The sequence below is a fragment of the Sardina pilchardus genome, chromosome 15 (genome assembly GCF_963854185.1).
Source record: "Sardina pilchardus chromosome 15, fSarPil1.1, whole genome shotgun sequence".
Lineage (NCBI taxonomy): Eukaryota > Metazoa > Chordata > Actinopteri > Clupeiformes > Clupeidae > Sardina > Sardina pilchardus.
In genome coordinates this window covers 12368453-12395453 of record NC_085008.1, presented here as the reverse complement: position 1 = coordinate 12395453, position 27001 = coordinate 12368453, and the positions used below count along the sequence as shown (strand labels likewise).

The following is a 27001-nucleotide window of genomic DNA, read 5'->3' as shown; positions in this document are numbered from 1 at the left end:
TATTACTGCGCCTATGGTACGTTTGCAAGTTGCCTTGATTATTACGCCAGATGAGAGTGCAGTTCCATGTCAAATCAGCCTAGAAAAACGCCAGGTTTCATTTTCAGTTGGTCTTATTGCACTTTCTAACTTGAGAGGAGACACATTTTAAATGGGGAAAATTACCAGAAATCTTTGTCACTTTTAAACATGAAGCTAGCAGGCGAGAAGCTAATGGTCTAATCCGATTCAATGATCTATGCTAGGCTGAAGCTAAAAGTTGTATCGCCAGACTCACAGAATGGCTGGATGAACGGGAACAAGGTAAATATCGATTGTTTTGCTCGAGGGAAGGTGGAAAATGAGCGTATTTCCAAAAATGGCGGAATATCCCTTTAATGCACCACCATTTCTATGACCCCTTATTTAGAACCATTTTTTAAAAATTGTTGTTGCTTTTTTCAAATTGATTTTTTTTTCTAGATTCCGGTGTGCTAATATTGAGTGAGATTTGGTATTCCATTGTTGTTAAGCGTAAAAATAACACTATGTGTGCAATGTTAGAACAGACACATAGGCCACCCTCCCTGGGAAGTTTATGTATCCATGAAGCTAAGCACGGCGCTGTGTTGACACAGAAATGACAGTTCAGATTACAGAGGGAGCACACAAAAGCCCTCACTGTTATGCCAGTCCTATATCTGTGTGTGTGTGTGTGTGTGTGTGTGTGTGTGTGTGTGGGTGGGTGTGTGTGTGCGTGCCTGCATGTATGCCTGTGTGTGTAGCGTACATGCGTGCGTGCATGTGTGTTTGCGGGCACTGTTCACACTGAACTGAGTGTGCGCCCTGCGGAGCTGGACCTGATATCTAAGCGCCTGCTGCCAACGGGGACGTGAAATTAGCATTCCGGTGCCCTCTGAGTGCCTGTGCTCTCTGAAGAGGCATTAACTGCCACATCTGGACCCGCCGTGCTGATGTAATTCTCTGCCCCTAACTGGGTTAATGATGATTGACCTTGTAATGGAATGCAGTGTCACTCTGTACAGTAGTAAAAATAGAATAAAATTTAAGAATTTTGTACCCTGGTTTTTTTTTTTTTAGATATATAAAAATAAAAGGCGTAGTCCCAGAGAGCATAAAACAGGCCCCTTATCAATTAGCCCTGAGGCGTTGAGCACTTACAGCTCCATTAAGGTAAACCTGATGAAATGTCTCACACCCTGGCAGCTTCATTTCAATATGATGGCCTTTTCATGTGCACCTGACCTTGACTTCACCTTTTAGATTGATGCGTGTATTGTGTCTTCTATAGTGTAGTCTATATCATTGCCGTGTGGTGTGGTGTGGTGTGGTGTGGTGTGGTGTGGTGTGTGTGTGTGTGTGTGTGTGTGTGTGTGTGTGTGTGTGTGTGTGTGTGTGTGTGTGTGTGTGTGTGTGTGTGTGTGTGTGTGTGTGTGTGTGTGTGTGTGTGTGTGTGTGTGTGTGTGTGTGTGTGTGTGTGTGTGTGTGTGTGTGTGTGTGTGTGTGTGTGTGTGTGTGTGTGTGTGTGTGTGTGTGTGTGTGTGTGTGTGTGTGTGTGTGTGTGTGTGTGTGTGTGCGTGCGTGTGCGTGTGTGTGCGTGTGTGTGCGTGTGTGTGGCCTAGGGGTACATTCTCGTCTCAGCTGTACTGTGAGAATGACTCGCCCTGCAGATCAGACCATTAATTAGTGAGCCAGCACTGCTCCTGCTGGGAGGAAGCTGTGTGTGGGTCCCAGTGCTGGGCTGTGGGGAGCAGGATCAAAAGCTCACGAGAGGACAGGGAGATTGGATTACCATCATTGTTCCTTTTCGGAGATCATCACTCTCCTGCCCATTCTCCACTCTGATCAATTATTGACCAGGCTCTTTGGCAGGAACTTGCCGTTGTTAGTTCTGCGGTTGGACAGCGAAACTGCAGCTTGATATCTATGTGTGTGCACCTGGTGTGGTTATAGCAGTCATTCCTATGCCATCTAGGTGTCTTTGGAAAGAAGAAAAGTGGCTGATGTGTTTTTAAAAGTATATTTAGATATCAGTCACAGCCGTGTAAAAAGCACTGATATATTCAGGATGAAACGGGGGTGCAATAGTCCAGATTCTCACTCCCAGATTCTCACTCTGGGATGGAATGCATACTGTGCCCTCCCCCCGAATGCCTAATTTGTTCCTGTTTGTTCCATTGGGTCAGCTGCTGGGAGTGAGAGAGGGTCCCAACTAACTGAAGTGCCTGGCAACTGTAACCAAGGGCATGGATAGCTTGACTTGGTCACTGGGCTGTGCAGACTGACTGGTAGCGCAGAGAGGGGGAGTGTGTGTGTGTGTGAGAGAGAGAGAGAGAGAGAGAGAGAGAGAGAGAGAGAGAGAGAGAGAGAGAGAGAGGAGAGAAAAAGAGACAGACAGACAGACAGAGTGTGAGTGAGAAAATACATTTGGGAAGGGGTCTCAGTGAATGAGCAGCAGCAGCAGCAGCAGCAGCAGGAGGAGGGAGGGAGGGATCCAGGGATAGAGAGCTTTTAATAATTTTTGAAAAGAAAATCCATTCCATTTTTAGCACCAAGCAGAGAGAAAATGGGAGGGGAGCTATGAGAAAAGAGTGATGGGGAGTCATGCGGTAGAGAAGTGAGGAGAGGGGGAGACAGGACCTCAGGTGCAGCCACAAGCAGAGGGCGGGGAGAGGGAGAGCACGAGGGAGGGAGGGAGGGAGGGAAGGAGGGAGGGAGGGAGTGGGAGAGATTCAGAGAGAGAGGCAGTAGTGTACGGCAGTCGCAGCATCTCTTTCTCACTGCGTGGATGGTGAGGGGCTGCTGCTCTCTGCTTACATTTTCAGCAACAGCTTTCATTTGCTGTTTTCTGTTTGTCTTTTTTTTGAAAAGCTGCAGTGCCCTCTTGTCCTCTGGTACCACGGACAGATTTTTACAAATGACTGTGAGCGCATCGGTAGCTTCTTGCTTATGATTTCAGTACCGGTCTCCGGCATGGGCTGATTGGATTTGTATTTGAGCTTGCAGAGGAAGAGTTTGAGAAAGCAGCACAGGGACCGAGGCACTCCTCGTTTACACCACTGGAGTCTTCTGTTTTTGTTTGCTTTTGGCTTTGCTACTGGCCAAGGTTTGGATAAAGAGACAACACTGAAATGACCAGAGAAATCGAAGTCAAAACAGGACACTTGTAAGAAAGCGGATTTGCCACCAGAACCTGATGGACGTAAGAGAACCGCTCTCTCTCTCTCTCTCTCTTTGAGCCAGTAGTGGTTAAGTGGTTGCTTATGACATTCATTTGTTCATTCAGCCTTTTTTTGTATCGGTGGCTGAGAAACGGCCATCGGGGGGCAACGAGCACAAACAAGTTTTGTATGTTTGCGCGCAGCCAGACGGGAGGTTGCAGATTCTCCACAGAGGCTGGCTTTCAGGCAGGATTTGAAAGGGGAGACTCTTCAGATAAGCGCTGTGGTGCTGACAAGGCGTTTCATCCCGCCACTTTCCATTCACCCGGCCGGCTGAAAGACCACACAGATGAGGTGGTGACTCCACAAGCCATTTCCTGCCACCATCCCCTCCCCCCCCCCCCAGGAATATGACCCGTTTTCTCCTGTCTTCTTCTGACGTGCTCAAGTGGAGTTCATGAAAAGCAAATGGATTGGGAGTAAGCAGACCAAAGCCTCCACTGTGGCACACATAATATGATCTCAAAAATTGTTGATCCATTCAGGTTCGGCCGCTCCGCTTTGCTTCACCGGCTGGAGAGACAGTAAACACGGTAGCTGGTGCCGTCTGTGGAGTGTGAGCTTTGAGGCGCGCACACACACACACACGCACACACACTCACCCACATACACACACAGACACTCACACACACACAGCACACACATAGTGATCTCTGTTAGTTTAGTGTGTGTCTGTGTTTTGATATGGACAAAAGAGAGCACACAGGGTGTACAGACAGTGATCACGTTTGGGGGAAAAAAAAGACACAGTGTATGAAAACTACAAATCTAGGGATCGATATCAGTGGAAGTTTGCAGTTGCAACAAAATACATGTAATTGAGAACAGAAGCCAGACATTCTTAAAGGCATAAACTTGAAACCATAAAACTTCTTGTTTTTATTCCATTTGATGATTCCATTCCAAGTGATGTTTTTAGTCTCAACGAAGCATATTCCCCTCTTAGAAGTACGGTGTTTTGTAGTGCCTTGCTGGATTTTATCCAGTCTAGGTCAGCGTCAGTGAAATAGTGCTTTTTTTTTCTCGACTCGGTCCCTCTCTCTCCCTCCTCTGTGTGTTGACGGCTGACTGGCCGTGCTGGGCTGCCCTTGCGAGGTCGAGCACAGCTCACCGAGAGCAGCAGCAGCAGCATTCATTAGGATCTGATGGAACTGCAGCCTGACAGGAACAGTGATGGGAACCCTGGATAGGCGGGGGCCACTAGAGACACACAACTCTTCCCTGTGATGGCCATCTTTGCTGATCTCGACCGGACTGTAGCGGCGATTTTGTTTTTGGAGGATATATCGTTTGACCAACAGTCAGCCGCACACCACACACATAGCGTTCAAGCATGACCAACGGAAGGGTCAAGGTGCTCCAACGTTCTCCTCCTCAATTTCTTTTCTGTCTGCCTCTGAGCCCTGCATTGATTTTTTTTTTTACTGTTCAATTGATTGAGCCCTAGCTATGTGAGTGAGGGAGAGGATTGAGCTGTTTGCTAAAGAAGATTACCTGACAAGGCCAGACCTTTCTCCAGTTACTCGCTCATCTATACAAACTGTGTGTGATTGTGTGTGTGTGTGTGTGCGTGTGAGTGTGTGTGTGTGTGTGTGTCTGGCACCGCACAAACCAAGTCAGCCTCCTGGGGCAGGACAAGGCCAACCTCTACAACAATGAACCAGTCGGGGCTTGTCGAACTGGCGCCCACTGAAAACGGCAGCATTGTCCGAGCCGTCGGTATCAGGCTGAACCACTCGTGTCCGTTGGGATGGGGTCTGCCCGGGGGCGCAGAGGCCTGCGTGTTGGAAACGGCCGTCATCGTGCTGCTGACCGTTCTCATCATCGCCGGCAACCTCACGGTCATCTTCGTGTTCCACTGCGCGCCGCTGCTGCACCACTACACCACGAGCTACTTCATCCAGACCATGGCCTACGCCGACCTGCTGGTGGGCCTGAGCTGCCTGGTGCCCACCCTCTCCCTGCTGCACCACCCCACCGGCGTCCAGGAGCCCCTCACCTGCCAGGTGTTCAGCTACGTCATCTCGGTGCTCAAGAGCGTCTCCATGGCGTGCCTGGCGGGCATCAGCGTGGACCGCTACCTGGCCATCACCAAGCCGCTGTCCTACAACCAGCTGGTGACGCCGTGCCGTCTCCGCGGCTGCATCGCGCTCATCTGGCTGTACTCCTGCGCCGTGTTCCTGCCCTCCTTCTTCGGCTGGGGCAAGCCGGGCTACCACGGCGACATCTTCGAGTGGTGCGCGCAGGCGTGGCCCACCTCCGCGCTCTTCACGGGGTTCGTGGTGTGCCTCCTGTACGCGCCCGCCGCCCTGGTGGTCTGCTTCACCTACTTCCACATCTTCCGCATCTGCCAGCAGCACAACCGGGAGATCAACGAGCGGCGCGCACGCTTCCCCAGCCAGGAGATGGAGGCGGGCGGGGAGGGCGGAGACGGCGGGGGCAGGGGGCACCACGCGGGGCACGGGCCGGACCGACGCTACGCCATGGTGCTCTTCAGGATCACGAGCGTCTTCTACGCGCTCTGGCTGCCCTACATCATCTACTTTCTCCTGGAGAGCTCGCACGTGCTGGACAGCCCGGCGCTCTCCTTTATCACCACCTGGCTCGCCATCAGCAACAGCTTCTGTAACTGCGTCATCTATAGCCTCTCCAACAGCGTGTTCCGACTGGGCATGCGTCGCTTGTCACAAACGCTGTGCTCCTTTAGCCGCTGCGCTGACGACGGAAAGGACTTTGGAGAACCCAAGCCTAGGAAGAGAGCCAACTCCTGCTCCATCTGAGAGGCCTTGGGATCTGTACAGTAGGAATATGGAACAATCCCCCAAATACAGGAGTCTTTAAAGTTAAAGAGGGTGGTTAATGTTATGGTCATTACAGCTGCTCCAAAGAAGTTGAGTTCATGCTCTGAAGGATGTGTGGGAAATTGTCTGTATCTACAAAATCCACACCTGGTCTTAACTCAATGGTTTTGTATGAAGCACATTTTGTTGTTAGTGATGTCAAGAGAAAAAAAAAGCGAAGCCACACGCATGGGACAAAATGACCTTTTTTCTGCTCTACAGAAGCAAGTGACCATGACTAGTTGGACAAGTGATGATTTCAGTCTCTACAGTACACAGGATGCTAGAAATAAAAACAAGGCAAGCACTTTGGCTCAGGCCCAAACAAACAAATATATATATTTATATATATATATATATATATATATAAACCTTTAGCTCTTTGACAATTTCTGTCACAAAGTTGATGCCACAGGTAGGATTAATGCAGATACTGTATGAAGGCCTTGCTTTGTTTTGCCCTGTACAGCAGAACTGCTGGATTTGTGACCTTCCTCAGCGTTCTATTGCAGATACTTTGAGATTGCTGCTCCAGCCTTGTCCTGAGGGGTACTAGTGCAGCTTATGTTTATAGCCTTGCCCAGCTTTGTGTCCAAATTACTGGTCAGTATCATTCCCTCTCGCAGGACTTTGTAGCAGACGCACATGTACAGTACAGATCTCCTGCATATGTACAGATCTAGCAGTGGTAGGGGTGCATGTTTAGAAGAGTTGGCAAACCGTTTAAAACTGTTCAGCATTTCTTTGGAGAAAATATGATCTGTTTGGATTTGTCAGACAAAGCCCTTAAAGTCATAGGTTTTATAGTCCTGTGTTTCGAATCATCCTGTGTTTTAAGTGATGGACCACAATCATGAGAGCATAGCTGATAGATAGAATGGCTCCTTTGAGACAGCAAGTTTGTTGTTCCTTGCAAATGCTGCCTGTGGATTCTTGTTCCATCAGCTTAGGTGATGCGACAATCACACAGATCTCTCTTTTTTTTAGCGTCAGCTGTAATTACTATTCCAAGCTCTCCCATCCTATACTGGTCTCATCTTGTATCCCCTGGACAGTTTGTTATGGGATCCAGAGTCAGTATCATGCAAATGAGCAGATTTAGTCTGGCTTTCTCACACTGGCGTTAAAGTTCACACAGGTCGCATCATGCATCATACAGCTGTAGCTCTTTTTTTATTTTTCACGTATTCTGTGACAGGAAATCCTCTGTTGGCTGTTTTAGCTTTGCATTGCAGTTAGATCTGTATTTTGTATATGTGCCTAACATGATTTTAGTGCTACTTCCCTGCTCTGTGTCTATGAAGTGTCATGCATTTTACTGTGGCATGGCAATTTCTCTGTTTGTTTGTCAACCCAGCCACGGATTTAAGCGATGTCATTGGCTGGCCTCAGACCAGTGGTGATGCCTCTCGGAAGCCTCTTGACAGAGGGCTTTCATGTGAACTCACAAGAATGGGGTTCTTATGTGCTTTAAAGTGCTTTTTAAATGTATTTTTCCTATTTGTTATTTCTTATCAAAGTCATTATTTTGGTAAAAAAAAAGAAACCCCGATACATATTTGATTTCTACTCTGTGGAATTTGCTGCGTCATCAACAACTCTACAGTAGATGAGAAAAAAACATCTTATTTTCAGTTTTGATAGAAATCTGCAGTACGTGCATTGGTTCATTCTTGAACTGATGAGTTATTTTGTGACATTTTGGATTCAATTCAAAAACTGGGTGTTTGAACCCATAAAAGAACTAATGATAAAAAAGTAATCTCTAATCTAACAGTGATTAGGGGACAGGAAATTCAAACTAGTTTCCTTGTACAGATAAAAATGTGATACCTCTTTGTTTCAAGAAAATTAACACCTTGACAATGCTTCAGGTTTTGTAATAGTGATCTAATGACCGTTTGAGTGCTTGTCAAATAAGTTGTACATTACAATCAAGTTAGCCAAGGTCTCACATTCCATTCCTTCACCGGTGAGTTTGTGAAACCTTGTAGAGTAGGATATCTTATTTAAATACACTGTGGTCCTCGCTACGTTTGTGGATATGTTTTATGAAACATTTCCACCAAAGAAAAGTATAGAAAATATAATGGCAAAAAAAACAAAACAAAACAAAACAAAAAAAAGCAATTTTGGTGAGAACTGATTAGGTGAAAAAGAAGCAAAGTGCATTTATTACAATATCTTTTTTTATGTCCTAAAAAAAAAAAAAAAAGATAAATGATGTGTACTATTTATTTATTTTACTGTTTTTAAAATGGATATGGTATTTGTGAAATAAGAGTACATTTGTGTACCTGTGCTCACTTTGCTGTACAGCCAATGTATGCTCTAACGGAAACAATCTGACACAATCTCTGTCAATGATGGCACATTCCTGTGTGTAAACTGAACTAGACTGCTGCTGTAACTGTATAGTAAGCTGTCCTTTTGACTAGGATGCAAAACAATAAATTACACAGTATATATTTTTTTATTTCTGAGATTTTGTGAAAAGTAATGGTTATTGCTGTTGCTGCCAATACAATAAAAGTGAACAACTGGAATGTCAAGACCATATCTACTTCTTACCCTGGAACTAGACAATTCCTCATAGTAAAAAGATGAAAGCAATATTGTAATACAAGAGTGAATAATACTCATGTGCTAGTCCTGCATTGGTTAAAAGCACAGAGAGAGTTTTGATTGGTTGCATTCAGCTATACATGGGGCGCTGGTAGTTTAGTGGCTAAGGAGCAGGGCTAGCATGCAGTAGCCTGAAAACTATGTAGTCCCTTGTCATATAGTTGACCTATGTATATCACTTTGGACAACAGTGTTTGCTAAATGAATAAATGTAAAAAAAAGCTAAACAAAAAACAAAAGCATGTTAAGTGACACTTGAGCTCTGATCTAAAATGGGAATTTGTTCACCAAGATGGCTTGTGGATTGGATGGGTAGCAGGTCAGCTGAATGATTCTTTAAAAAGGTGCATAGAGGTCAGCATGTTAGGATGCTAATGTGATCAACTAGGTTAAGGGCTCTGAGAGCTGACTGGCCTGTATATCTACCTCCCCACACCCCAGCCCTACAGGCTAACAGGTTGTGTATCATGGTCCTCAGTCTCACACACACACACACACACACACACACACACACATGCACCCACAGCGGGATCTGTTCTGTGTGGCTGGATTTTAAAAAGGTTAGTAATATCCTCAGAAGGCATATGAAATGTGTTCTTTCAGAGCGAAATGAAACAAAGTGACCTTTCTGAAATCTAATGAGGCCCATCAACTGGTCGCCATGATCACGGGAGGTTGCGAACCCTGATTATGCATACATAATACATGAACTCTTGCGTAACCTTGGATGTCATGAACTCTTTCCTTAAAGATAGCGTCTTTTGCACTCATTTGTTGCGGCCAAGCTGTCCATTAATATGAACACCTGCAGGTATTAGCAGTATATCAGCTCCTACTAAAAAAATATTTGTTCCAATTGCGCAATCAGAAATTGAACCACTGATGGACTCAAAAGTGGGTAGTTGTCTGTAGCACTGCAACAAATCGGCACTTCCACGTAAAAGCCATCAGAACTGTCAAGAACACTCAGTTATAGATGCCATCAACATGCAGATGTGTGATGCGTTTGACCAACCAATTGAAGTTCATTTTAAAGTATCTGTCTTCCAGCCTTATAGACTTGGAAGTTCCTGGACTATATAGACTACATGATTTTTGTCTTTCACGATTATCTTTTACGATTGACCATGTCAGACTCACTAGGCGATCAGAGAACCACAAAATCTTGCCACGTCCTTGTCGTAAGTGGTCGTCTTGCCACATTACAAGATCATCTGTCGTAGCCTTCTCGTTGCGTGTTGTCACAGTGTCAGTGACAGTGTCAACACGGAGTCGTAGAAGATTCCTCCAAAATCTGACATGCAAGACTTTTGGTCATAACGTCATAGAATATCGCAGACAATAGATCATGGGTCGTTGAATATGTCACATTACAAGACACTTGCTCCTTTGAACGTCGTTCCCGACTTTGAATATTCAGATATGACAATGGAAATTTGTCGGCCAAGACACAATCTTGGCAAAATCGGGCTGAAATCGTGTAGTGTGTACAGGCCAGCCTTATAGGCTTGAAAAAATATATATATATATAAAACATAGAGATGGGAGAGGAGGCTCTGGCTGTGGAACAGGTTGTTTTTCTTTGTGCTAGCATGATGACCTAACAGGAAGGATAGTCGGTGGGTATTTGGAAAATAACAGGTCTACCTCATAGACCAGAGCGGGTATTGTTTATGTTTGTTTTTGGCAGGGGCCGCCCAGGGTGTATTCCTCACTATTTTTTTTATATATATATATATATATATATATATATATATTTGTAGTGTATATATATACATCAGCTTAAGACATGTGTAAGAACTCTGACTGACAGTTTTTGCAGAGATTCTTTTTTGGTGCAATCACACATCATTCTGGTGTTTTGGTTACTGAAGCCGGAGTTTAAGGCTTTCTTCTTCTCTCCTTGCCTTCCTCTACTTCTTTCTATCCCTCTTGCTGACAGGCTTTCTGGGGTATTTTCAGAATGTATAAAAAGTAGAAAGGAGCACATTTCTCCCTTGGGCTGGCAGGGTGTCTGATAGTCCACAGAGCTTTCTGCCTACTGCACTATTGGGTTGTGTTCTGTAGGCAGGCAGTCTGTAATAAAGCCTTCTAAATAAAAACACACACACACACACACACACACACACACACACACACACACACACACACACACACACACACACACACACACACACACACACACACACACAAATAAGTATTTTTAAATATGTGGGGGCAAAATATGATGCAAAATTGAGAAGAGAAAAAAAGCATGCTGTGACAAATTACATTCCTCAGAAATTCAATGTATGGCTGTGTTAAAGCATTATAAAAGTGAAATGTGGCAAGCAGTTCTGTAACAACTGCCCTTTGTATGGTCCAAGTTTATCATGTTTTAATGAATGCTTGATTGTATTGTCAAAAACTGCAGTTACACTGGCAGACCTTAATGCACAGTTCTGATTTTGTGCCAATATCCTGTTTACATCTCTGTTTCAGAGTGACCCATATCAGATATCTGTGTTTACATCTTCACTAATTTGCTAATTAACACTTGAGACATCACATGCGTGGAAATGAAAGAAAACATACAGACAGCACTGCAAATGCACGAAATAGGAACAAACACAAGCTTGCATTATTAGGCTGTATTCAGTGGTTAGTTGCTTACTTTGGCTTTCAAAGTATCTTTAGAGGTCTGCAAAATAGGCTACCGGTTTTATTTTGAAAATGACAGGGAATCTACCCATTAAGACAGCAGTCGCATTGGCACATATTCGATTCATATGTAATTTATTTCCACATACGAATGAAGCCTGAACTGACTGTGTAAATGTAGCCAAAAAGTATAGGGAGACAAACTATAAATCCTTATTAAATACATACAGTGTATATGTATTATTTGGAATACTGTCTTGCTCATATGAGATTTCTGAATGTTGCTTTTCATGAAAGAGTCTCTTTTTAATAATTTTTCTAAACACTTGAATTACTGTTGTTTATTACTTATGACTGACTCTCATCTGTGAGTCCACTAATTTAGTTATAGTGAGAAGTCATTTGATGATCACAGATTTGATGCAATAACTTAATTTGATATAATGTCTAAATAAAATCGAGGGGGATAATTGTGTTAAATTGTGCTCTATTATTAATACTTTAGAACATTTGGAGTTAAACACATGTTAATTATTTAACCCAGTTACAGTTTAATCATTTTGTCCCATGTCTGAGGAATGACTGAAATGACGAAGTCCTTATTCTATCTGAGAGAGACATGGCTAAACAGTCCAAGCAAGTTGACTGAGGTGAAACTCTGAATAGTGGAATGCCTGTTTTGTTCTCTCTTTCCATTCAGGCTATTTTTAGCATAGTGTCAGAAATAAAGGCCGCTAAGTGTTAGTTCCTTCTAGATTTTTTTTTCTCTGGGTGACCGGTTTCTTTCTCAGTTACCTGCATTTCTTGGCCGACAGCCATTTAAACAAAATCACAGATTTCTAGTTTATTCAACACCGCTAATTTGACACATTTAGAGTCATATATCATACCTGATATATCTTGTCATTGTCAATGGGTAGGTGTGGTTTTTTTTGTGAAAAAAAGAAAGAAAGTTAGGACCACCGATTTCATTTTATTCATACATATGATATACAGGATTAGTCATACTGTACATTGTGTGGGCTGTTTGAATACGAAATTCAAGTCTCCCCCCACCGTCCTCTCTCATTGTCTCCTGGCTCTGTGTTGTTAGATATTTGTACTTCCTGCCAGTCCGTCATCCATATTCATGAGTGCAGCCGAGCGGAGCTTACAGTTTCGGGCCTGCTGAATATGGATGAAAATCTTCTCAGCGCTGCACCCGTGTCATCAGCTCCGTTCAATATTAATCTGTGCAGCTACACAACCCCTCAATAACTCTGCTGTCTTCCCCCACACCCTGGCCACTGCCTCCGCTCTCCAGAACAGGATACGGAGGAACACCTGCCCCCTCTCTGACTTCTGCTCTTAGAAGAGGCCGGCACTTCACAGACACACACACACACACACACACACACACACAAACATGGAGGTGAGGGGCGTTTTTATGCTAGAAATCATGCTCCTTCTCCCCACTGCCTAGGGTGTACCACCTGGCTCAAACGTTCGAGATTTCGGTGTCAAACACTCGTTTTCATGCTAGGCAATACAGAAAACGGGCTTAAAGTGTAAAATGCCGAAGTATTCCTTTAAAGACAGTAGTCCTCAGAACCGTATAAAGCAACTTTTTATATGTGCGTGACGTGCACCTGCCACGAGTTGAGTACTTTTAGTAACCAAGGTAAATAATTGAACACATGCAACCGCAGGTAATAGCCGCGGTTCAGCTGCACAGTGCTGTGCGAAGAGCTGCAAGTAGAGGTAAGAGCTCCGCTTGTGCACGCAGCTCTCCTCACCGGCTCCTCTGTCTGTCACGCTGGCCGCTGGCTTGGGGAGACCAGATGTATGGCCTGCGGTGTGTTGATGCTGACACTTGCAGACAGCTGTCCATTCTCTGCCCACTCTCTGCCACGAGGCTGGTCACTTGCCTGATCCCAGACGTTGCCATCTGCCGGTTGTTGCATGCCATCACGCATCGGAGTGCTGAAAGTGCAGGGGGAACTTGTCGCACACAGGTGTGCAGATTTGCAGGTGTGCGGCTCGAAGCGCTGCGCTGAACTGTCCACGTTCTTTGCTTTGTATCTTAATCGGGTATTTGTTGATTTGGATAATTTAGATGGTGATCTTATAATGCGATGCTGTAGTGTTGTGTTGTATTAGGCTGTTTTTTGGCCATACTTTGTGTCATATTACCTTGTGTCACTGTGCTGTTGTGCCACACTTAGTGTTGGTATTATTGAGAAAAAACGACTCTCCCTCATGCCAGGGCCAGCTATGATGGATCTGGCCTATATCACACACCTGCACCACAGAAAATGGCCTCCTTTTTTAATGTGATGGAAATTGCTTGATGAAATGGCTGCTTTTCTTGATGAAATGGGAGTTTTCTGTTTTCTTGACTTTAGGTTCAGATTAAATTTCATTCCAGAAGGTACAATCTGTCTCCCTGGCTTCGCCTTGATAAAAGTGTATGGACGATTGAGATAATCACCAGGTTCCTAGCGTAAATAGAGTCGACCGAGACACTGCTGACGGTCCCCAGGCATTTTCTCATAGCACCACAGGAATTTCTTTTTTAGAGGCAAAGCTTTTAAGGCTGGTCCTTTGCCAAGTGATGGCACCCCTGTTTCCTTTCAAATCCCTTGATACCTCCACAACACCACTTTATCCATCACCTCTATGCTCCTTCTTTTATCTCTCTTTTCTGTACTCCTCTCTCTTTACATATTTCTCCCCCCTCTCTTGCTCGACTCCATCTCCCTGTTGCAACATCTTCATGCCTTTCACTCTTGTGTTTCATCCTCTTTTAGTCCTCTTGCCTTCTGCTCCATCTTTCTCTGCCCTCATTTTTTTCATGTTTTTTTCTGTTCATTTGTGTTCTTTTCTCTATTCTCTCCTTCTCCATTTTCTCATTCTATCTCTGTCTTTGCCCCATTTACCTCTTCTCTAAGTAAGTGCACAGGTGGGTGTGTGAGTGGCCCATGTTCTTGTTTGGACGCAGGTTCTTCTATAGGGTCCTCATTCTGAGTTGAAATACCATTAGAATGGAGTCAGTGCCCCCAAGGCTTGCTGGCTGATATTTCCTGAACTTTCCGTGAGGACGGCAGACTGCACACATGAGAACATGATCTTCCCTTGTGCCGCTGGCTGCAGCAAGGGCCACTGCCATGCCATTTACCTACCATGAATACCAATGTGATGACCGCAGGCCAGTGGGCGGGCACATGCCCGTTTGCCTCTTTTGAGAGTCTCTGAGTGAGATCTGTGGAGGAGAAATGTGTGAAGTCGTCCACTGGAGTTAAGACCCGACTTGTGTGGTCAGCTGTCATTTGCTTCCTTGAATCCTTTGCTATTGATCCAAAAAGAAACAAAAAGATAGAAAAATATATGTGAAAAGAGTTTGTTGTCCAGTAAAGAAAGTTCATCTTGTCTGTTTGGGTATCTATTTTCCCAGCAGACTTGCTATACATTTTAGAAAGCAGTCTACACTGACTGACTTTTTCTGAAAGTGTGGCTATAATACAACACATTGCAATGACGCTGTGAGATGCCCATATGGTTTCTGCATTTTTTTCCGTGGAAAGCCTAATATGAAGATATTTGAGTTGGAGTAATGTTTGCGAGTCTATTGTATGTTTTGATGCACTGGTAGTATTTAGTAGGAGAATAAGAGAAAGGTCAAGCCTGACTGAAGAAACTTCAATCGGTCATCATGATAAGTGTCATGTCGACAGTTTCACTTGGCGTCATGCTGTTTTGGCTTTGGTGACCAATTCCCAGAGTTGATGTCCAAAATCCAATTTCCAAATCCTCCCTCACGTGGGCTTTACCAACTAGAAGACAAGTCATGAACTGTTCACATGTCTCTGCCTTTGAATACTTGTATATGACAGAGCATGTGCGGGGAAACTGATTGGTGCTCCCTCTTCACATCGTCATGGAAACAAAGAGGATGATCTGTAACGGTGATGTTCCATATTTGATCATTGGTAATTAATTAGGCACACATAGCTTGCTACTTTCCACTGCCAGCTACGCCCCCAGTTTACATTCTCTACAAATGCCCCTCCATCATCAGGTTTTTCTCTTTTCCTCTGTCTCTCTTACCATTTCTTCCCCCTCTTTTCTCCTTTCTCCTCCTTCTTGTGGTGTCTCACTCTTTGCCCCTCTCAGTTGTTTCCCTCTCACTCTCTCTCTCTCTCTCTCTCTCTCTCTTTATCTTTGTCTAAAAGCCTGTTCTGCAATCCCTCAGCAGCCACGTCATCCGAGTCTCTCTCCATTGTTTTCTCTGAAAAACACAGCTGAGGGATCATGTGTCTCAGCGCTAAAAATAGAATGGAGATGGAATAACCAACTAATGCAATTAGTGCCTGAACAAGCAGGTTGCAAAACACACCACGCTCATGCATATACAAAGAAGCATACGCATGCGCTCTCTCTCTCTCTCTCTGTCTCTCTCTCTATCTCTCTCTGTCTCTCTTTTTCTTACACACATGCACACACAAACAGAAACACACATGTGCATGTACACAGAAGCACACACACACACGCACACACAAAGGCTTAGGGGAAAGGAATGGCAGTGCTCCACAGTGGTCTTTCTCTCCCTGACAGAATTGGCTTTGAGTTTTGCACGGTTTAATCAGTGAACAAGTGGCAGTTCTGGCAGTGTGCTGTGGCGTCTCCTCTCTGGGGGCCCTGTGGCTGAGTGCGCTTGTAACACGCTGCCCCCCCCCCCCCCCCCCCAACCTCCAGGCTTCAGACTCACAATACACCCCCCCACCGCTATCCAAAATAAAGCACACAAGCTGTCGCGTGGTCACCACTGCTGCTCATTTTCTTCTTTGATCCGGAATCATTTGGGAGCGATGAACAGTTTAGGCTCTCACGGGAGATTACAGCATGTGGTTTCACAGACGTCTTACGGTCATACAGTACATGGCACAACACATTTTAGAATGTGCGTGTTGAATCTTGTACGCTAATCTAATCTAATCTAATACTAGTCCTTTTTTAGAGCAGCGGTAGAGAAAATGTCACAGAAGGAAAAAAAAACAGAAGCACTTTGACACCAGTAATTATAGACTCTGATTTTGGCATCAGTGATTTATAAAAACTTGCTCCTGTGATGTTGCAATGTCGTGTTCCATGTTTGCATCCCAGGATGCATTTCTGTTTGTACCTGAGATATTAATGATAACTCAACAGGCAGTCTCAGTGGGGTGGAACTGGTGGAATACTGAGAGACAGACGTGTACACACACACACACACACACACATTCCCTCCCTGAGAAAAGACAATGCCCCCTGCCAGGCCTGGCCTAGAATCTTCACTTCCCCTTTTTGCTGGGGATCAAGTACGATCCTTTATACATGACTGCTCATTGTGTGAATGTTGGAGTTTGTGTTTTTTTTGTGAGTGCAATATTTGGTAAAATATGTGTATGTGTTATGTGTATGGTTGTGGGTGTTTGTAAGTGACTGTGTGTGCACAGAAGCCTTGGTGGCAATATTTTACTTTTATTTTTTCTGATTTTTGTAATATTTATTATGTATTTGTGTGTAACGGAAGTGCAGTGATGTGCTCACATGGCGTGTGTGATGGATGCTTAAGACCTCTTGCATCTTGGTATAAAAACCATGCTTGTATATAATATATATTGCGCTCAGTGGACTGAACATAGGACACACTCTTGAGCTGAGTATTCTAATTTTGCTTGAATGGATAGGTATTCCATCAATTTGAAGGACTCTATAAACATCGTCTCGCTCCGGCCAGGATTTAAGGAGTGTCATTATTCCTTCTGATGTATCGCCATATTGTGATGGCTGAACGATGGGTGATGGGTTTCTGCGTGTGTGGTTTTTGCTCTTGTACAGTATATGACAGGCCTGATTCAAGCCAGTTCAGGCGTGGTGCCTGAATTCAGACTTGAGCTCGGCCATGTACAGTACGATGTCAAGAAAGGCTATTCTCTACATTGTCTTTGAATGTATTTGATCATTTCAGGCACATATCGTTTCCTGTCCATCAGCCCTGATAATGCCTGTGTCTGAGTGTGAGGACCTGGCAATTTAAGGATTGCATGTGTGTTCATTTAAGTATGTTTCTGTCTATGACATTGACTGAAAGGGGATGAGACAATGGAGAGATTTGTGTGTAGGAACAAGCACCCAGATTGAGTGATGTCATGCCATCACCTGCGTCTGAGTTTTTCCACCACGGCCCCAAACTGAAAGAGGTGTTGTAGCTATGGCAACCTAGAGTTGCATGGCAGGAAAACTGGGTGGAGGAAAGGTTTCATTGGAGTTTTGTTTGAAGTATAAAAATAGTGTTCAATTAATATGAGCCAGCCGCACTCCAGCTCTATTTACTGAATATCCTGCTCCACACGCGCCTCGGTCCCCCATGCCAGTGTTCATTTTCAGCTACTGCGGCTTTTCTTATCCCTCTCCTTCAGGTGTGACTGTGTTTACAAGAACTTCTCCGTTTGTCGGGGAGGGGAGGGGAGGGGGTGTCTAAACTTCTCAGCAGAGAGAGAGAGAGAGAGAGAGAGAGAGAGAGAGAGAGAGAGAGAGAGAGAGAGAGAGAGAGAGAGAGAGAGAGAGAGAGAGAGAGAGAGAGAGAGAGAGAGAGAGAGAGAGAGAGAGAGAGAGAGAGAGCCTCACTGCCACCCGCACCCCACAGCCTCCCCCCCGCTCACGTGGTCGGTGATGAGACTTGTTGAGAGCCGCTCAGGGTGGATGGGAAGCTCTGCTGCGGCAACCAGGTCAGAGAGGAAAGCTGTCACCACGGTGAGCTGTCAGCTATCTCTGAGTGCAGAGGTGGGGTGGAGGGGGGGGGGGGGGGGTTGCTGCAGCGATGTGACACTATGGGAACCCCCCCCACACTCAACCAGCCAGTCAGCCACCCGCCCCCAGTGGAAGCACAGTGTATTGTCACCTTCCTCCTCCGCAGCGTCAATTAGATGAGAGAGAGAGAGAGAGAGAGAGAGAAAGAGATAGAGAAAGAGAGAGAGAGAGAAAGAGAGAGAGATGTTGCGGCAAAAACTCACATAGAGCTGGATAACAGTCAAGGAGGATAAGGTGAGACAAACAGTGATGGAGAGGGAATGAAACAAAGGATGAGTGGACAGGGCAGATAAATTGGTTGAGAGTGGGAGAACAGAAAGCGACTGTGAAGAGAATTACAGAGTGTGTAGCACTGCATTATGTAATAACACCGCATTATGTAATAATGTAATAAATGTGCACGCCATTATGTAATAATTGCCGCATTCTGTAATAATCTGCCGCATTATGTAATACACTTCTTGAACGCAATATGTAATACATTTTGCTGCATTATGTAATAAGTTATTACACATTGCGGTTGTTACTACATAATGCGGGTGTTGCATTTTTTTTTTTGCCAAATGTAACAATTGGTGCATTATGTAATAACTAACCGAAATTGACATTTTTATTGATTAAAAACAGCTTGATAATGTGCATTTTACTCAAAATGAATGCTTACAAATAAGTATTAATTTAACGATGCAATTAAGTATTTAAGCAACTAAATGAAAAACAATTCAGCTGCAACATATAGCCTAACACACTGATCACACAATGGAACTGCAGAATAATAAAGTGAATTTTAACAATGTTCTTTACCTACAGTTAAAAAGAGGCCATGACTCACATTTCACACACATATAGCCAAACTATCAGTATATGGAGAGAACTGCCTATCAGAATTCCATTTGATTTATGCTGTTCAGGCACTTAGCCTAAGCCACTACTTGATATTGGGACTCAGTACTGGCTAGGCTAGGCCTGCTAGTGGAAAGGCAATGTTTAAACGTAAGTCATTAGGGCCCGAACACCGAGGTGCTGAAGCGGCTGCACTGTAGGTGCAAGGCCCTATTGTTTTTGTTCAGATTACATTTCTTCCGGGCCACGTTTTGCCTTTTTTCACCAACTTGGCATGCTCTAAAACTCTTGAAATTTGGCAGCTATGTGTGGAATTGGCAACACTACTAATTGACAGAGCTCTGGCCTACGGTGTGGCTCAGGGACTCTATAGCGCCACCTAACGCGTTGTCTGTTGTGGTTGACACATACAGTACATTCAGGAAAATGAACCAAATTTGGTGGGCACATGTGTTATTGCTATCGCTAGTCAGAGACAGAGCTCTAGCCTAGGGTGTGGCTTAGGGACTCTATAGCGCCACCTAGCGTGTTGTATGTTGTGGTTGACACATACATTCACGAAAATGAACCAAATTTGGTGGGCACATGTGTTATTGCTATCGCTAGTCAGAGACAGAGCTCTAGCCTAGGGTGTGGTTTAGGGACTCTATAGCGCCACCTAGCGTGTTGTCTGTTGTGGTTGACACATACATTCACGAAAATGTACCAAATTTGGTGGGCTTGTGTATTATTGCTATCGCTAGTCAGAGACAGAGCTCTTACTCTATAGCGCCACCTTGCGTGTTGTCTGTTGTGGTTGACACATACATTCACAAAAATTAATCAAATGTTGTGGGCTTGTGTGTTATTGCTACCGCTAGTCAAAGACAGAGCTCTGGCCTAGGGTGTGGCTTAGGGACTCTATTGCGCCACCTAGCGCATTGTCTGTTGTGGTTGACACATACATTCACGAAAATTAACCAAATTTGGTGGGCTTGTGTGTTATTGCTATTGCTAGTCAGAGACAGAGCTCTGGCCATAGACCTAAAAGAAATGGACAAACAGACTCCGTTGTTCTCAATAGGAGGGGGCTGAAACAAAAATCTGTTTACTTTCCATTGTACTGCGCAGACTCCTAATCATTTTGTGACGTTAGCCATCCTGTACATTGCTGTAACTCGTCTGATAGATGGGATTTTCCGAACAACTGTCAATCCATCATTAACGTTCGTTTTTAATGTTATTATTATGTTTACTTGCCTCTAGGTAATGCTTTACCGGTAACACTTTATTTTAAGACACACATATTCACCATTAATTAGCTGCTTACTAACATGTATATTAGTAGCATACTAGCCATTTGGTTGTCATTGTAAGTCACTAATTAATACCTTATTCTGCAAGACCTTATTCTACCCTTAATTAAGAATTCCCCCTATGTAAGCTCCTAATTACCCCGTATTCATAGTTATTAAGTAAGTTGTTGCATATGAATTATGACCTAAAAATGCATGGCTCAGTATGGGGCTTGGAAGGTGGTAGTACCACAAGAACAGATATTCACCCATAATAATACTTATCAAAGATGGTCTAATCAAGTGGAAGTAAACACTAAACCACAAGTGCTAATAGTCTACAAACAACTCATAATTAAGTCTTTGTAATGTAGAATATGCTCCCTATTCTAAAGTTGGGTCTTTGTTCACATTTAATTCACAATTAATTTGGCACTTTTTAACCTCCATGTATGTGTCATGCTAAAGGAGAAATCTGGTGTGATTCAATCCTTAGCTCTGCTGTATGAGGTCAAACATTTTTTTGAGACTTTTGATTACTCAGGAGCCAAGAAAGTTAGACAGGGCAAAACCCAGAACGATCTGATTAACCCTTTCATGCACGCATTATGAAAAAAAGTGTCTAGATTTTTTTAGTATTGATTTTATTACTCTATATGAGCCCAATATTGAAAATCAGTTGGAATTTTTTAAAAATATGCTTTTATATAGAAGTTATGTTATTGTCCACGTATGTGGACAGTGCGCAACAAAGGGGTAAAAAGAATAAAATGTAATGACAGAAAATGTGGAAACTATGGCCCTCTACTTCCTCCATACTACCCACCCAGCCCTCTACTACCCCCATACTACCCACCCACCTCTCTACTACCTCCATACTACCCGCTCAACCCCTCTACTACCCCCATTATTGCTCACCAACCCCTCTACTACCCCCATATTACCCACCTCTACTACCACCACTACCCAACCACCCCTCTACTACATCCCTACTACCCACCCCTCTACTACTAATCCACCCACCCCTCTAGTACTCTCATACCCACCCCTCTACTACTCACCCACCCCTCTACTACCCCCATATTACCATACCACCTTGGCATTACCACATGTAATTAGGTCATTATTTATAAATATGTTTACCAAATGTTTGTTTCTTTGTAATTTAAAGCAATTAAAATCAAATTTGAAAAAAAAAAAAAAAAAAAAGTCCTAGTTACAAAATCTAATTTTTGGCCATTTAACTCCTCTGTTGCGCAACGTCCACATACGTGGACATTTGCTTTTTAGGGTCTACAAACTCCATTTTACATCCGATTTAATTTCTGAAAACATAGAGTTGTTCAACACACTCTCCTGTACAGCATAATATTTTTTTTTACATGATTTTGCCTTCTTGAGTACTAGCTTTTTACAGATATGCCTGGAGCATTCAGCATATGGCCATTACTGTCACTCATGTTGAATTGATGATGTCATCAAGCAGTCAATATTCCAAATATAAGATGATACATATTGTTAATATATTGCCAAGGACCTACTAAAACTGCCCTGAAGTGGATTGGTGTATATCAACATGATACATAAGTAGAAAACAGAGTTAAAGTTACTGTCCACGCATGTGGACGTTGCGCATGAAAGGGTTAAGGTCACTACCAAACTTTTCTCAATTGATTCTTCTATATGTTTTTTTTGCGTAGAATCCATTTCTGCTTGGGACATTTTTATATTGTGCATATAGTTAATGAGATAATTTGCATATTTTAATACATGAGCGTATAATGCATAATAAAGAAACATTGATAATATTGCTGTAAGTAGATCAGTAAATGGCGTTAGGCCCAAATAATATTACAATGATATCAATTATAACAAATGACCATGTAAAAGTAGTACATATCATAGGAATAGTGTGTAATAGTAACTATAAATTTTATTCTAATATCGCGCATAGTTAATGAGCTATTTAGCATTTTTCAGAAATAAAGGGTATGGATTGCCCCTTTATGTTTGGGTGACATTTCATTAATGAATATTATATTCCTTTCAGGAGTAAAGTTAGATGCAGCGTAAATTATGGTCATATTTATGTTAGTTGATGTATATAAATATAACAGAATTGCAATAAAAACATAATTTTATCAAATAAACTGCCTGTGAGAATGGGTCTGTGAAGAAACAGATTCTTGTTTTGAGACTGTATTGTAACTGATCTTCCCCACCAATTGTCCACTGAATTTAGTAATAATAAATAGCATATAATAGTAAACAGTAATAGTAAAATAGAATAAAGTTATATTTTAATCAGCATTCATTTCTGCACAAAATGTTCCTTTCAACCAATATTGCCATCATAGATCCACATAGATTCATTCTACAGAAGACAGCAGGTGCTTGCTTTGTTCAAAGGTCATAGGTGAGAGTTTACTTATGAGAAAGACAGACTTGTGAGCATGACCGCTCAAAGTGTTCATGCTCATTCAACATGCAGGTTAATGTTCAGGATGCATTTAGAGAAAGAAGACACTGCTGTCACAGGTGTGGATACGCCTGAAGAAGTATATGAAAATGACGAACAAGGTAAAAAAAGAAGAGACCTGTGACAGCTGTGTCTTCTTTCACACCACACTCGTTTTGCTTCCTCTCTAAATGTGTCCTGAACATTAACCTGCATGTTGAATGAGCATGAACACTGTGTGGTCGTGCTCACGAGTCTGTCTTTCACATTCAGCAAATTCTTCATGGCTCATCACCAGCATGTACTTGCACTTGGGCCCAGAGAGATGCTTCGTCTTCAATTATTCTCAAACCATATGCACCAATACTTTGCTCTTTATCTCTCTCACCTATGACTTGAACAAAGCAAGCACCTGCTCTGCTGTCTTCTGTAGAAATGTGTTGGATGGTGGGGGGTATGCGAGCCGAGTCAGGATGTAGAAGGTGGTACAAGGAGAAAAAAGTTTGGGAACCGCTGCTCTAAACGCATCCTGAACATCAACCTGCATGTTGAATGAGCATGAACACTTTGAGTGGCCGTGCTCACAGGTCTGTCTTTCACATAAGTAAAATAAATAAGAATAGGGAAATAACTTTAGAATAGGGAACATATTCGGCTTAATTATGAGTTATTTGCACACTATTAGCACTTGTGGTTTAGTGTTTTCTTCCATTTGAATAGACCATCTTTGATAAGTATTATTATGGGTGAATATCTGTTCTTGTGGTACTACCACCTTCCAAGCCCCATATTGAGCCATGCATATTTAGGTCATAATTCATATGCAACAACTTACTTAATAACTATGAATAAGGGGTAATTATAGCTTACAAAGAGGAAATTCTAAATTAAGGGTCTGGTAAGGGTAGAATAAGGTCTTGCAGAATAAGGTATTAATTAGTGATTTATAATGACTACCAAATGGCTAGTATGCTACTAATATACATGTTAGTAAGCAGCTAATTAATGGTGAATATGTGTGTCTTAATATAAAGTGTTACCGCTTTACCCTATCAAACAGTAGGCTACCGTAGGCTACACGCTTTTTCACTGATCTTGCGACTGGACTGATCTTGCGGCTGGACTGAGCTTCTTGGCTCTGGCTTAGGGTGTGGCTTAGGGACTCTATAGCGCCACTTAGCGCATTGTCTGTTGTGGTTGACACGTACATTCACGAAAAATGAACCAAGTTTGGTGGGCATGTGTTTTGCTATAGCTATTCAGAGACAGAGCTCAGGCCGAGGGTGTGGCTTAGGGACTCTATAGCGCCACCTAGTGTGTTACCTGTTGTGGTTGACATATACATTCACAAAAATGAATCAATTTTGGTGAGCTTATGTGTTATTACTGCCGCTAGTCAGAAACAGAGCTCTGGCCTAGGGTGTGGCTTAGCGACTCTATAGCGCCACCTAGCACATTGTCTATTATGGTTGACACATACATTTAGGACAATTAGGTAGGCTTTTGTGTTATTGCTGCAGCTAGTCAGAGAGCTTTGGCCTAGGGTGTGGCTTAGGGACTCTATAGCGCCACCTAGCCTGTTGTCTGTTGTGGTTGACACATACATTGATGAAAATTTGGTGGGCATGTGTCCAAAGGAAAAAAGGGTTAGCAGAGGCACTCCGAGATTTTTAGAAATATGTCTATGCCCTGATGAAGGCCAATATGGCCGTAACGCGTAGGCCCATGTGCTTTTAAATACCCTTGCCATGAATCATTAAAGGCTTTTTATATTTCTAAAAATCTCGGAGTGCCTCTGCTAACCCTTTTTTCCTTTGGATTCTAACCTCACCCGTAGCAGAAGAGCACCTGAGTAGGCTTACTAATTTTATAGACTCCTGAGCGCCCTAAGCCCTTTTGTGTCTTCTTGGTGGGCATGTGTGTTAACTTGCTCATGCACATGCCCACCAACAATTACGTATTGCTTTGTTAGATTCCAAAATGACCGGGCCCGCCATCGCCGCTTGCAGCTATATTTATTATTGATAATAATAATAATAATAACATTATTAATAATAATAATAATAATAATTTGTTTTGCTTTGTTGTACTACAAACTAATCAGAATTTAGACTGAGATACTGTGTCCTCAATGAACTGAAAAGAAAACCTTTTATGTTAATATGTGTTAGCTTAGCTTATGGTTGGCTATATCAACACCAGCTAACTTAGCCAATAATATAATAATATCTGTTAACAGAAAACAGAATGCATGGCACACCCATCTTGTGCACAGCCCATGTTTAATTATTTGGTGCTGTATGTCTTATCTTTGCTGCTGCTTGAGCAAAGACAGAGATTTACTTGACAATTTTATAAATTGGTTAACTATCAGAAGCACTTACCTCCAAACTTGATCTCATGACTAATATGACTGCAAATATTAATTGAAAAGAACCCCTTTTGCGTTTAAATGAGCACAACCAAAGTTAAAAGGTGGATTGTTACAATGAAAGCTGAGCAGTAGTTGACATACTGTCCCCTTACTTATCATTTTTGAGTAAAATACACATTACCATGCTGTTTTTAATCAATGAAAATGTACATTTTGGTTGGTTACTACATAATGCACCAATTGTTACATTTGGCAAAAAAAAACAACGCAACAACCACATTATGTAGTAACAACCGCAATATGTAATAACTTATTACATAATGCAGCAAAATGTATTACATATTGCGTTCAAGAAGTTTATTACATAATGCGGCAGATTATTACAAAATGAGGCAATTATTACATAATGGTGTGCACATTTATTACATTATTACATAATGCGGTATTATTACATAATGCGGTGCTACAGAGTGAACAAGAACTGTGTTCAGTCACAGCTTTCTGACTATTCCAGGGGTGAAAGAAACTCTCATCAAAGTCAAAGTAAACCGCCGATCAGTCGAGATATTTTCATCTGCCTTATCATATGTCTCTGTGATCTTTACTATGGCTGTTTTTCCTTTCGTGGTAAGGTTGTGGCTTTGGCAGCTGTCAAATAAAAGTTTTTTTTTTTTATTATGTGGGCAAATGAGTTTGCCACTGGTTGGACTGCAGTCCAGACCTCTGGGGAGCCCACGAAAAGACTGTCAACACACCCGAGCTGTCCCAGCCTCGGAGGTTTTAATTATCACTTTGACCTCATCTGGATCCCAACGCCGTGCATTATCATCGCCAGGGCCAGGGGGGAGACGGGCTGTGGACGCAGGCAACTTAGGAGAATGTGATTGAATGTGATTGCTGTGTGTCCATTTTGGGAACTTGTCCTTGGACAGATGCATACTGTTGTTTAGGCACATTTTGTGGCTAGTTCCATGACAGGTTTTTTAATAAACAGAGAAATTGAGCTAGAATTTAATCATGGATTAAAGCATGATTCAGCTTTAGTCCATGATAGAGAGTTGTTACATTACAAGTGACCAGTATGTTGTTATGTGCAGTAGTTAAATCAACAATAACTGAATCATCCATGAAGCATGATTGTTTCCATGTAAAATATACCTACACCTATACAGTAGGAGAGGCGTGTGTGCGTGTGTGTGTGCGTGTGTGTGTGCGTGTGTGTGTGTGTGTGTGTGTGTGTGTGTGTGTGTGTGTGTGTGTTTTTTTTTTATTATTTGGTGCACATTTTCTCCCAGTGATGCCCTTTTAATAAGGTAGCGGCGGTGCGATCACACATGGTGCAAGCATGCATAATGCATGAATGCAGATTAATCTGTCCTGGCAAAGCCTGGCCATCTTTATTTCCCTCTCACTCTCCCCCTCTCTCTCTCTCTCTCTCTCACTTTCAATCTCTCCTGCTCTTTCTCACCTGCTCTTGTTTCTGTCGCTCCTTTGTGTGCCCAAGCTTTGTGATGAGGCTAATGCAGCTGTTTGTCAATTTCAATTAGGCCTCCTTTTGAAGCTCCCGATTCCTCCCGTGGGAGGAACGGAGGTGCTAATATCTCCTCTGTCCGTCAGCCGCAGCTCGCCTCCTGGACACTGCGCAGCTCTTTTTTTTTTTTTTTTTTAGGAGCACTGGCCACCATTACAGAGACAAAAATATGAAGTCAAGCCCGATCTGGTGTGTTCTGGTTTAGAAGCTTGGCGTTGATCTGAGCACAGACGCAGAGCTTTGAGCGAAAAGGAGGACTTGTGTGGATAATGTGATTGATTAGTTCAGGATTTGTTCACAGTTGACTTACAGTTTCTCTGTTGTTACTCGCTCGTGCCACAGTTCTTTGATTCTACAGCAATCG

The 27001-nt window shown here is 43.0% G+C and overlaps 2 protein-coding genes across 4 annotated transcripts in view; both read left to right on the top strand.

Moving 5' to 3' along the window:
• The window catches only part of rabgap1l (RAB GTPase activating protein 1-like), a 99226-nt gene that overhangs the window by 31298 nt on the left and 40927 nt on the right, over positions 1-27001 (top strand). The window lies entirely within an intron of this gene.
• gpr52 (G protein-coupled receptor 52) lies at positions 4250-6483 on the top strand. The gene has a single exon (XM_062556184.1). It carries the CDS (start codon positions 4877-4879, stop codon positions 5999-6001), a length of 1125 nt encoding a protein of 374 aa, XP_062412168.1. The 5' UTR covers positions 4250-4876; the 3' UTR covers positions 6002-6483.

Bases quoted from the DNA above. Each gene is read 5' to 3' on its own strand.
- gpr52 (XM_062556184.1), top strand. From the start codon at position 4,877: ATGAACCAGTCGGGGCTTGTCGAACTGGCGCCCACTGAAAACGGCAGC.